Genomic DNA, 13,403 nt, shown 5'->3' on the forward strand with positions numbered 1-13,403 from the left:
GGAAACTGTATTCCCATTTTACCAAAAGCGAACAGGAAGTTGCCAGGACAACAAAAAAGAAAACCAAACAAAATAATGACATCATCACCTGAGGCTCAGACGGGGTCGCTGCGGAAACAAAGGCGTGACGGCGATGCCGACGGGCAGCAAGTAATTGGATTACAGCGCGAAGGAGACGCGAAGGAGAGAATATATTTCGTTATACTTAGCGTACCCGAGCGGCGCCCTCTGGGGGAAAACTGATAGAAGTCCATCGCCCTCCACATCTCTACACATACACACACGTACACACACACGCCTGGGCAGAATGATCAATTTGCTGAAATCTAAAATTGGGCATTATCTTTCTTTTCAGTTTTTTCCTTTTTGCTGGAAGCTAGGGGGGTTGGCGGTGAGGATTCACTTGCTGATAAACGCTGCCAAGGTCAGACCGGGGAGATTGGGACGATCGGTAAACTTTATTCGTGTGCCGTCTTTGTGGTGACATTTACAGTTCAGGACAAGAGCAGGGAAAGAATAGTGGATAAAGAGGTGTAATAACACTTTCAGCCATTCATTCATTCACTCATTCATTCATTCTTTCCGGTCTGCTTACTTTCATAGCGAACAGGGTTTGTTTGCTTTTATAATGCACCTGTTTCAGCCAATCACATTTCAGCCTGAAGACATACTTCTTCTGTACCTAATACCTGGTACTTCTTTAGTACCTGGAAACCTGTACTTGTTTTGAACAAAATGCTTCTTTAGTACCAGGCATCCTGTACTTCTTCAATAACTAGTACCTAGTACTACTTTAGGACCTGGTACCCTATACTAATTTAGTAGCAAGTACTTTAAGATCTGGTTCCCTGCAATTTTTTAGTGTCAAATACCTGGTACCTCTTTACCACCTGGTATCCTGTGTTTCTTCAGTGCTTGATACCCTGTGCAAATTTTGTACCAATTACTTTGTTCCTACCTGTGAACCGTTTCTCTTTGGTACCTGTTAGCCAGTGCTTTTTTATAGCCTGTACTTCTTTGGCACTTAGTACCCTGTTCTTCTATAGTACCTGTTCTTGTGAGGTTCCATGCCAAGCTGATACTCAAATGTGACATCATCAGTCTGCCCCCCTCTGACTGGTCTCTAAAGAATCTGCTGGAGTGCAACATGTTAGCATGGCCGCTGCTGCTGCAAATGTCCGCCTGTAGCCGCTTCTGGATCTTCTCCTGCTTCTTGTGGCAAAAGCAGCAGGTCCTCCATCATCTCCACCTCCTCCCCTGGTGGGGTCTAATCACCGCAGGGCTCTTTGGGCGCCATCATGCTTCGGTGTGGCCGCCCGCTGAGGCGGCAGCATCCGCAAGGCCTGCAGACGGTCGGTGAGCCTCCTGGCTAACGGGGACCTTCAGCTGCAGATGCCACGCTCCATGTGGCGGCGCCGCCATCACGGAGGGAAGTGACACGAGGGGCCAGATGTGCCATAGAAGAAGTAGTTCTGGGGCAATTAAGAAAACAACCCTGTGTCTGATCCTCCTCCTTCCTCCTTTGTCAATACTGTTTACCTAAATGGCTGATCGGATACCAGTGGGTACACAGCTAGCACGCTGCGCAGCCACCAGCTAATCAGGCGTGAGATGTGGCTAATGAGACAGGGCGTTTGTCCAATAAGCCGTGGCTGTGGCAAAGCTGTCAGATCGCTCCTCACTGGGGGGGAAATTCGAGCCCCATGTGAAGTTGGTTCCTTCCAGTTTCTGCTGTTTTTTCTTGGTAGTTGGCTAGTGTGCTTCTACATTGGTGTGGATCACATACACACTCCTGAAAATCCAGCGGGGAGGTTGTTAGTGTCAGCATCTCGCAGACTCTTGGCTGCACTTTGAAATCGAACAGGGGCAGAAGACTCAAGAAGACTGAAGAAGAATAAAGGATCCTGAGTTTCTCAACAAGGAGCTTTGAAGAGGCCCCGGCAGCAGAATCCTTTGCCCAAAAAACAAAATGAAACAGGATGGCGGTGGGAGGAGCTTGGGGAGTGAATATCTCAGAGCTGATGAGGGGCAAAGACCTACAAGTAATTCACAAAGTACCTTGTCGGATGTTGGCGGGGAAACGTGGAGGAGAGAGTCCCAGACAGCGATTATGAGCCCCTGGGTACTATCATGTACTGTTCAGATGATATCTAGGTGATGTCCAGGTTCTATACAGATACTAACCAGCTGTTGCCCAGTTACTATCAAGTTAACGCGAGTACAATCCAGGTGTTAACCAAGTACTATCCAGGTAAAATCAAGATGCTATCTTGGTGTTATCCAGGTTCTATCCAGGGATTATCTACCCGATAAATAGGTACTATCTCACTGTGACCCAGGTACTCTCCAAGGTCTATCCAGGTGTTAACCAGGTACTATCCAGGTGCTATTGAGCTGTCATCCAAGTACTATCCAGGAACGACCGCTGATAGATAGTAGAACCCAGTCAAGTACTGCTAGAACTGGGTCTTGGAGGATGAGGGAGCTTGCCAGCTTTTTTTTAGCCACATATGTCTGTGATGGACGGAAAAAGAGAGGCAGAGATTTGAGCATTGGTCGGAGGCTTGTGGAGCAGAGGGGGAGACACCAGGCAGATGGTTAGCAAATGCTAGCAGAGATGCTAACAAGGAAGAGGCATTTCCCCCTCGAAGCCGTGTGGACTTTTAAAAACAAATAGAAATAAATTAGCTCAGATGCTAGGAGGTTCAAACAAAGGTGCCCAGGGATCTACCGAGGAGGAGGCCAGAGCACAAAGGAGGACCACCAGGTAGACCTCACACACTCTGACGGACACCTGGGATCTATCCCAGCATGCATCTGCCCCCCCACCACCACGGCGAGCCTGCATTAGCATATCAAAAGGGTCGCGGCCGCAGAGAGAGAAAAAAGGCAGCACTCGACTACCTCTGATTCCAATTTTCACATGGAGCCATTTGAATATGTATGGCAGGAGATGCAGATGGATGTGCGCACTCACACACACACACGTACACACACACACACGCATGCACACATATACGGTAACACAGATGCCATTGTTCCTCTTCTTTGATTTATTTTTCCTCTTTGAGATGAAAATCACAGGTGGAGCCGAACAACCACCGCCAACCACACCACCTTCATCCAGCATGTGTGCGTGTGTGTGTGTGTGTGTGTGTGTGTGTCTCCCTCATGAATATTCTCATTCAGATTCATGTGCGTTTGCCGGCACCTGGCCAGACGGCGGCCAACAATACTGTGTCATTACGAGTGATGCTATCGCGCCTGGACCCGCTGGACGTGCTCATCTCTCTGCCATTGTGTCTCGAGACAACAAACATCGTCCGAAATGTGTGTGTGTGTGTGTGTCGCAATATGGTGAAATGAGGGTGCGCTCTTGAAATCCAGATTATCTGTGCTGGACGGGGATTATGAGGAGATTATTTTACCCCTCACCGCACATCACACCAAGCCACAACGACGCAGGCCTTACTGATTAGCGGAAAAAGGTGTTAAAACAATTAAAGCTGCAATACTCCATAGTACGCCATAGTAAAGTGGATACAAATGTTGTATAGATTACTCGCCTCACGTATCCATCTATTTGACTCTGGTTTGCCCGTACTTGCAATGCTAACGCTTTACCTTCCCATTAAGTCCTATGTGTACAGGAGTGCGCGTGGGTATCTAAGTGGTCGGAGGTGGCGCCATGGCATGCGCACAAATGGCAAAGGCTTACGTTCTATGTTTTAAGGTGAGAGGGAAGTAGCGTCAAAGATACATCAGAGTACTGAAAATGAAGTGATCACATAAGAAGGCAAGCAAGGGTACTCTTTCAGATATTTGCAATTGAAGTAGTTGTACGTGGTGTGAGTAGTACTTTGCGATGTGACTCTGTTGTTTCGTGGTAAAAGAAATGACCTGTGACTGGCTCATGTAAGTAGAGTACTGCCTACTTGCAACACTGTAAGATACCCTTTAGACTCCCATTGTTTACAGAAGTACCAATTGATGGTACCCAAATCTTGCCCCTTTTAATTTCAGCTCGGGAAATGGTTTCCGAGCCCTGCACGCTGTTCCTGTACCTGGTCCATCCCACCTCCTTCACCACGCACTAAGGCCGTCATTTTCTTTACTGACAGGTGAAGATAAAGTTTGGGATACGCCTGCTGACTTGCCACCTCCTGGAATGCCACCTATTAGTTCTAGAGGTTGGAGACAGTTGGATACAATCTACCTGTTGGATGCAGGTAGGCGTAGGCCACTGTCTGTGGCCTGCCTCCCTCACCACACAGAATGGGCGCCATTTTCTTAATGTCTTCACCGACTGGCGAGGACAGAGTTGGGGCTACGACTGATGCTCCTGGACCCTACCCTGTAGTTCTGGAGGTTGGGGATACTTGGAAAGGTTTGCCTTGAACGCTCCCCGTCTGCCTGAAGGACCATAAGCAGCCGTTGCCGTGGCGCCACAAATGGCGTTCCCCTCCCCTTCCTGTGCCTCAGAACGATCCCCCCCCCCGAGTCAAATCTTTAAAAAAGCAGCCACTGTTATTTCCCGTTCACTCGGATGAAGGCGAAAGCCCTAAAACAGTCTGCGCGTCACCACACATGATTGGCTGTCGAGTGGCCGAGGAAAAGCCCGTCAACGGTTCTTTTTTTTCCGACTTCCTCCTTGGCCTTTCATTATTTCCCTTCCTGTTTGCGAGGCACCCACAGATCGGAGGTGTCCTGATTCGCCGGGAACAAAGAGGGGTGGGATTAGTGCCACTCCAGGACCGTTATAATCTCACCGCTGCCACGGCAACCTTATCTGGTAGCTCCCCACAACTGCCACAAACAGGCGTATACACTCTCTTTTAATTGGCCGCCATTCTCTGCATGGAGTCGAATGGCGCCGCTCAAAGAGGGGACTTCAATCACGCAGCGGCGGAAAACTGAGATATCCCGATGATATTTAACCACGTGGGGCTTGTAGCAGACCAGGGACAAATTCATCCATCCATCCATCCCTACTGAAAGGGGTCGCTACTGTCAATCACCACTGCCATCAAGGTGAGAGGTGGAGTTTAAGCTGGAAGTGTCAGCTGTCAATCACAGGGCAACCTGTCAATCACATTCAACCTTCTCATTGACGGTTTGGAGGCCTCAGTGAACCTGCTGATGGATGGAAGATGGGGAACCAGGAGTAAACCCAGGCAGGAGAAGATGCTGAGCACCCATGGAGACAACCAATGGAGAATCAAAATTCTTTTAGAACTCTTGATCCATTTCTTTTTCTGGGTAATCTTAGGCCTATTGATTATTTAAAAAAAAAAAACAAACAACAAATAAATAAATAAATAAATAAATAAATAAATAAATGATTCAATTAATTAATTTATAAATTAATAGATGATAACAAATGAAAAAAGATATAGTTGAAGAAGAATGAAAAATTTGGTAAATAATTAAGATGCATTATTTATTAACAATACCAATTAAAATTAATAATAAATATCGATTTGTTTTTCTATTTTTTACTGTCATGTACGTATTTATTTATTTAAGAAGTATTTTCTATTTTATTTCTTTGCATTTTCTATCAGATTCCTCTCCGGGTCACTTCCTGCTGATGGCACTTACTCTGATAATCCACCGATGAGGAAGAAAACAACTGGTAGGTAATAATTAGCATTGGGAGGCTAAGACAAACAGACAAAAGGAAAAAAAAAACTAAAATCAATCAGCGAAAATAATCTTTTAAATGCGGAATAATTATCATATTTAATTTGTTCGGGTCGAGTCACTTGTGCGGAACCCACCCCTCCCCCAGTGGCAGGATGGTACGGCCCCTGTTTTAAAGCACCTGTATGTGTGTGTGTGTGTGTGTATGTGTGTGTGTGTGTGTGAAGTGGAGTGGAGTTGAAGTGGCGTTTTGATGGAGAAGGGAACCCCGACCTTCACCGGAGGAACTGGATTTTACCTCTGGAGCTCAAACATTTACACTACTACTGGAACCTGCGGTTTTCTGCGGCACCGAGGGTCACATGACTGTCTCAGACGGGAACGACCTCAGCTGGTCGCCCGATTGGCCGACAGGTGGGTCCTTGGAGAGAGAAAGATTCACCCAGCTTTTGCTGACCTATGGGTCAGCTACCTGTCAATCACATGGTCACCTGTCATTCAAAAAGTCATCTGTCAATCACAAGATCACCTGTCAATCACATGGTCACCTGTCAATCACAAGACCGCTTGTTAATAACAGGGGCACATGGCAAATAACAGGGCCACCTATCAGTCAGAGAGCATCCTGTTAATCACAGAGCCACCTGTCAATCACAGGATCACCTGTTAAATCACAGAACCACTGTCAATCACATGGTCACCTGTCAATCAAAGAGAAAGTACAAACACATCCAATCGTTCACCTTCTCATTCACACCTTCAATATCATCTTCAGTAAACCTGCTGAGTGTTTTTGGACTGAGCCCGGAGAACCTGCGAAGAACCTGAGGCAGGAGAACGTTGAGAACGGCACTTAGAACCCTGCTTGACCACAAGACTGAGTGGCATCTCAGCATCTCTTCATGCCTCGATGAATGAATGAACTTGTGGCCCTGCCCAAAATGCTCGCCCAGATTCAACCAGCTAATCACTTACGTCTGCGACCCCGGCCTCCAGGATGCTGACCTTGGCCTCCTTCTCTAGTGCCGCCTTCTGCTCCACTGTGGAGACAAGAGAGGAGGAGAAGGGTGAGCATGGCACAGGAAGCTGCAGAAGGACATCTGGTAATATTTCCACTTCCTGTTTGCATAGGAACAGGAAGTTATGGCTCGGTTGGTTCTGGCCATAATTCCGCTTCCGGTTTCCACTGGCAGGAAGTGAACGAATGACCCACTTGGTTCTGGCCATAATTCCACTTGTGGAGACACGACCCAACTGGTTGCGGTCATATATATTAACATACACAGGAAGTGAAGATATGAGCCACTTATTTCTCGCCACTTTCTGTGTCCACTGACACAGGAAGTGTAAGAATGATCAACTTGGTTCTGGTCTGACTTCCACTTCCTGTTACAGACACAGGAAGTGGAGATATGATGACACAGTTGGTTGCAGCCATATTTTCACTTCCTGTATGCACAGAAACAGGAAGTGACAGACTGACTCCCTTGGTTTGAGCCGTATTTCTTCTTCCTGTTTCCCAAGAGTTGTTCTTCAGACAAACTGAATGCAGCCGACCAGTAAAAAAACATAAAACCCCCCAAAAAAAACAGCAACCGTCGGTGAAAAAGGGACCGAAAAAGACCAGGATGTGATGCATCGTGGGATTATTCTGAATTAGCCTTAGCCGCTTCCATCCATCTTCTGTTCTTCAACCTGATATGTTGGGGGGGGTGGTCGAGGTGAGGAAACCCAAATCTTATTTCGACAGCCCCCCCTCCCTCCCCCGCCTTCTACTTTCCCTCCAAAACACACCGGGCACTTCATTTGTCATGCCGCCGCTGAGTGTTGCTTTATGCTAACTCAATGTAGCGCCGGCGCCGCAGGGGGGTGGGGGTGGGGCACAGTGAGCACTGGCTCCATTTTTCACCGCTGACAAAGCCAGGAGGGCGTCGGGGCCCGGCTCTACGGCTCCACGGGACCCCGGGGCCCTCTCCTCGCCCCGGCACCGCGGGGTCATTACTCCCAACGTTAGTGTTAGCGCCCCCCCCCACCCCACCCCCGGGGTAGGTATAATGAGCAAGAAACAACAGCCATCCTTCAAGAGGCGGGGCTGAGAGCGGCACAGTGTCGCCACGGCGACACACGACGGGGATGTAATCACGTTACCATGCAGTGTGTGTGTGTGTGTGTGGGGGGGGTGAAATATATTGACGATGTAACTGTGGTAACATTTTTCCTCTTCCGCCCCCAGCAGCGGGACCTACGACGACCTCCTGACCCACGACAAGAGACTACATTTCAAGATGGCCGACTGGATAGCGATCGAATGGCTGTGTGTGTGTGTGTGTGTGTGTGTGTGTGTGTGTGTGTGTGTGTGTGTGTGTGTGTGTGTGTGTGTGTGTGTGTGTGTGTGTTGTCCATCTCAGACCCTTTTAGCTTTGACACATCTAGGTTTGTCCTGGTGAGTTGTTACATTAGCATGAACCTTCCAGCTGTACATGTGTGTAAATAAAATAACAGAGCGCTTCCATTGCCTCTGTGTATGACAAACAGGAAGGAATGAATCCACTGAAGCTGCATCAGTGAAGCTTGAACCTGTGTTCAGGAGGGCGGGGCAACCCTGAGATGGACAGGGGAATCAGTCAATCACGGCAGGGCACCTGTCACATGTTCATCACACTGCCAAGCAATAGGACGACACAAAGACCAGTGTTTCCGGGTGGCACTTCCTGCCCGACGCTCTCAGCTTGCTACCTTGTGTGTGTGTGTGTGTGTGTGTGTGTGTGTGTGTGTGTGTGTGTGAGTATAGTGCCGATAAGCAGCAGATGACAATCACATGGCGGCAGTGGAGATAAGGCTGGAAAAGTGGAGGGTGCCATTTATCACCCCTCCCTCCCCGCACAGGGGGAGGACACGCAGGGGGCGTGCACGCTCACGTGCACTCTCTCCCATGACACATCACGCCGCGGCGTTCCTCAGCTCTCTGGCAGCTTCCAGCTGAGCGACACCAAACTCATACACAGGTGTGTGTGTGTGTGTCATAAGGGAGCTTTTATCCCATGTCTGCCAGTTCACACACCCCGACGGCTGCTCAGCCTGTTTTACTGACAGGTGCCACTCACACACTCACACACTCACTTGCGCATACACATTTTTCAGCCGTTAACCGCAAGCTGTAAATCACCTGAGATATCTTGTTTCATTGTTCGTAATCCAGCGGATTAGGAAACATAATCTGACTGAAACATCACCATCGGACGGAGGAGGGTGTGTGGAGCTTCAAGTACGTGGATAATCCGGTTACCAGCCGGCGCTGTGGCAACCAGATCCCGACAAGCTTTATCTCAAGATAATCCCATCCGTAATCTGCACATAAAGGCTTGAAGTCTGATTATTTACTGAAACGGTGACAGCCAGATTAGAAGACGACCCACTGCAGTAGGTCCCAATTGAAAAGGAAAAATTGCGCTAAATTATAAGTTGGCGGATGAAGAGCGTTCTATTACTGACAGCTTATTGCACTATTATCACACCATTATTATACAGTTATTACACTGTTAACACGTCGTGATTACAGTTAATTACTAGATTTAAACATACACTTGTGAAATTTCAATGGCTAATGGCTGAACTAAGAGTGCTATTTAGCAGTGTTAGCGGTAGCCGTTCAGGGAAAATACCGCCTGCTGTGTAAGTGATTGGCCCCCAGCGTTGTGATGGTAACGGGCTTCGACGCCCCGTCGTGTGACCTCCGGGAGAAATCGTCTTTCAATTTGATTAATTAAAATTAACCTTCATACGACAAACAAACACATGGTGGTAATCAGGTCGATCCCCAACCCCCCTTCCTGGTGAGTGTCGAGTTAAATGTTAACGCGATTACAGCGCCAGGAAATCAGATTTAATCACGAATGGCCGTGAAGAAGAAGAAGAGGATGGAGAGTGGACGGCAGAGGGAAAAAACCAGGATGAAGAAGCTAATGCAGCGCGCGCACACACACACACACACAAACATACACACACACACCCACCAGACACGCTAATAGATGACCTTTACTGCACATGTCAGCTCATCCTCTGTGGCTTGGACCTAAGACGTGCATGCCAAAGGTGCACGTGACAAGACCAGATAAGATAAAATCAGATTGGATACGATAGAATCAGATAAGATAGGATAGGATAAGGTAAGACAAGATAACATAGGATATGATAAGATAGGATAGGATAAGATAAACTAGGCTAAGATAAGATAAAGACAAAGACAAAGACAAAGACAAAGACAAAGACAAAGACAAAGACAAAGACAAAGATAAGATAAGATAAGATAAGATAAGATAAGATAAGATAAGATAAGATAAACTAAGGTTGGCTAACATATGATAAGACAGGATAGAATGAGATAAAGACAAGATAAGCTAAGCTAAGCTAAGCTAAGCTAATAGAAGATAGGATAAGGCTAAGGCAGCTAGCACTATTGTAACAATGAGTTTCCAGGCCAGCAAAGCTGATATCCAATGTTTTGACATCTCGTTAATTGGAGGTTTAGATAAAATGAAATAAAACAATTAAATAAATAATAAATAGAGGAGAGATAACAAGGCAGTGGAGAGAAAAGAAAAAAGTCTAGTGTGTTTTGCAATTTTTTGTCCACTGGTGTTGCATGCAGGCAAGGCCTCACCTGTGCATAGAGCAATGATAATGACAACAATAATAATAAAAGTAATTATTACTTATAATAAAATTAATACTACTACTGATAACAATAATAATAGTAGTAATAATAATAATTGTTTGAAAATTAAAATCATAAAAATAATATGGCATGTACAGTACCGGTGCGGTATGTACAATGATATAAATAATATTGCTTGTTAATGACAATTAGAGCATAAATAATAATCAAAAAAATAAAAAAATATTAGTACTAGTAATAAATGACAACAATAACAAAAACAATAATAATATGGATATGTTTGGCACGACAGCGCCCCTGGTGGTTAATCAGACAACTTCCTCTGAAAGGTGCAACAAAGGTACTGATTGTGCAGAAAAAGATCCACATTTTTCACTATTTTCAGGACTTTTGATTCGCCCGAAACACATCATCCTGCCCGCCCCAAGCCCCCTTTGCCGTGTCCAAGCTGCAGAGCAGGGTATCAGCGGGGCTTGGGGGCAGGAAGGGGATGGGGGGGTAAGATAAGAGCTCCCGGGGCCGAAGACGTTATCCGAATCGGACACGCCGCCTTGTCCTGCGGCTCTTCATTTACAATCCAGGCGGGGAAAAAACGGTCTGGAGAAGTGATAAATCCACAGACGTCACAGCAGGCGCCCCCCTGATCTGATCCCGCCCCCCCAAACACCCCACAAAATCTCACGGAAAAAACGCTGGCGCCGTCTGGGAGATGTTCAGAAATAAGGCATCTTTTGAAGCGGCACCACCTTCGGCCACGTTCTACAGCCATTAGGAAGAAAATGTACCAGTAATAGACTCACAATAGGAGCGTGTGTGTGTCTCTCTCCCTCTGTTTGTGAGTGTGTGTGTATGTGTGTGTGTTGGGACTCTGCCTGCAGGAACGCCTCCGGCTTAAAACGCTAAACACTAGCTTGGGTTGGAAGGGATGGTTTAGCTGCCATCATTCATTCATCCATTCATGCAGCTCACATGGTTGTGGTGGGTGGGTTCCAGCCAATCGCAAGCTGACACTGTAGCAAGAGGCGGGGCTTAACCTGGACCCGTCAATCACAGGCCACACACACAGTGACGTCCAGCCATTCATCCTGTCATTCACACCGACGGACAATTCGGAGTCTACCTTTGACCTGCTGAGGGTTTTTTGACGGTGGGAGGAAGGTGGAGAACATGAGGAGAACCCATCTGGAGAAAGATTTATCATCAAAACCCTAAATATCAGGGTCAAATTAACTCGGTTTTCAAGACCAATTGCCGGTTAGCGAAGTAGCCACGATATGCTGTTGGCATGGTGAAGCTAATCCTAAAGCTACTGCTGCTAATAAAACAATAACAGAAAACCAAATTCCTGTAATGATCATATTTAATGAATATTTTTTTTAAAGGGGGATTAATATGCCTTAATAGAGTTAGATTTTATTTTGTCTGATTTTATTTAATCTTATCTTATTTCATTTGATTTTATTAAAGAATTTGCCAGTTTGACTATTAGTCGTCTTCGGCAGCCATAGCTCTGTGGGCGTATGTGTGTGTGTGTGTGTGTGTGTGTGTGTGTGTGTGTGTGAGATGTCAGTCTTCAAAGTCCAACACAGACCTGCAGACCAAGGTGACCTCATTACCAACATTTGTTCCGCTTGTCACTGAAAATCACTCAGCGTGCCCGTCAAGATCTGGCAGACGACGTAGAAGCTGCTAACCCGCGTGCTAACCCGCCCGCTAACCTGCCCGCTAAAGCGCCAGCTAACCCCCATGCCCCGGCGGCGATGTGTAGGTGTGAGATGGCTGATGAATACTGATCTGTGACCGCCGGGAAGCTCAGCGATATCTGTTGACTTCCGACTGGAATTGCTAACGCGATGAAGTGAAGTTCCTAGCTTAGCGGGTGTGATCTCTGAAGCTTCTGGCAGCAGTGGAGCAAACCGAGGGTCAGGGGTGAGCGTCTCCCACCGCCTGCAGCCCGGATGATAACCGATAATGGCTCTCGCCAAGATGGTTGCTGAGTCCAAGGGGCCTGCGACACGGCATGGGGTTCAGGCGCATCAGCGGATGTTACGGAAAACATTATTATTGGAATGTATCGGAATTTGATGAATGCCGCATTTCCGTGTCACTGCTGTGGCTGCCACATAGGGGCCACGGCAGTCATCCACATCTTCTTCTGGAGTTTGTTTCCGTGGCGCAGCTTTTCTGCAATGTCTTCTGCTATCCGGGATCTAAAGACCCCTGTTCACACCCTAAAACCAATTTCCACGATGACCCCTGTCTACACCCCAAAATCTGCTTCCCTAGTAACCTTGCTTCGCAACTTGGACCATTTTCCCAGATTTCACCTGTTCACACCCCAAACCAATTTCCCCTGTGACCCCCATTCAAACCTGAATCATTTCCTTGATAACACCCCAAAATTAATTAAAAATTTAATAACCACACCCCGAAATCTGTTTCACTAATGACCCCGTGCCACACCATAGACCAGTTCCTTAACAACCAGTGTTCATACCCTGACCCAGTTCCCTGAACAACAACCCACATGCTACCCTGAAAACCCCTGAAAACTAGTTTTGCCCAACAACTCCAATTCACACCTCCAAAGTCAGTTCCCGCAGTCCAAACATGCAGGAGGTTCACTGGAGACCTGTTGTCAAGCATATCAAACTAAAATACACAGTGGGCTAAAATTCAAAACTGGGACAAAGTCGTGGGCCAAAATTGATATTTATTGGAAAAAGTTTCCTCCAAATATTAATACTATACAATATATCACTTAATATTGCACAAATGTAAAATCAAAATTCAAATTAAAAAACACATCAATGTCATTAATTTCTTAAATAAAAGTTAAATAAAAATCACTTTATGCCTCTTTTTATTTGCAGCCTTCTGAATTAATTTTCAACGGTAACCTTTTTCCACAGGCTAATAAAAAATGTAAAAATAAAATAATAAACCAATTAACTCATAATAATATCCTTCAATGAATGTAAAACCATTCCAGCCCATGTCTTGGAGTAGTAAGAAAGAGAAGGTGTTCATCAGTCAAATGTCTCCTGTGAGATGTTTTGGTCATCTTCATCAAGGAGAATAGTTG

At 46.4% G+C, this 13,403-nt stretch overlaps 1 protein-coding gene across 1 annotated transcript in view; it reads right to left on the reverse strand.

Moving 5' to 3' along the window:
* Positions 1 to 13,403, reverse strand: part of slco5a1b (solute carrier organic anion transporter family member 5A1b) — a 99,075-nt gene that overhangs the window by 40,449 nt on the left and 45,223 nt on the right. Inside the window, exon 12 of the mRNA XM_086153461.1 lies at positions 6,619 to 6,683. Within this exon, the coding sequence (XP_086009587.1) occupies positions 6,619 to 6,683 (65 nt within the window). The remainder of the gene's footprint in view (positions 1 to 6,618; positions 6,684 to 13,403) is intronic.

This window comes from Fistularia commersonii, chromosome 10 (assembly GCF_037954325.1).
Source record: "Fistularia commersonii isolate RoL2024-O1a breed Wild chromosome 10, RoL_Fcom_v1.0, whole genome shotgun sequence".
NCBI lineage: Eukaryota > Metazoa > Chordata > Actinopteri > Syngnathiformes > Fistulariidae > Fistularia > Fistularia commersonii.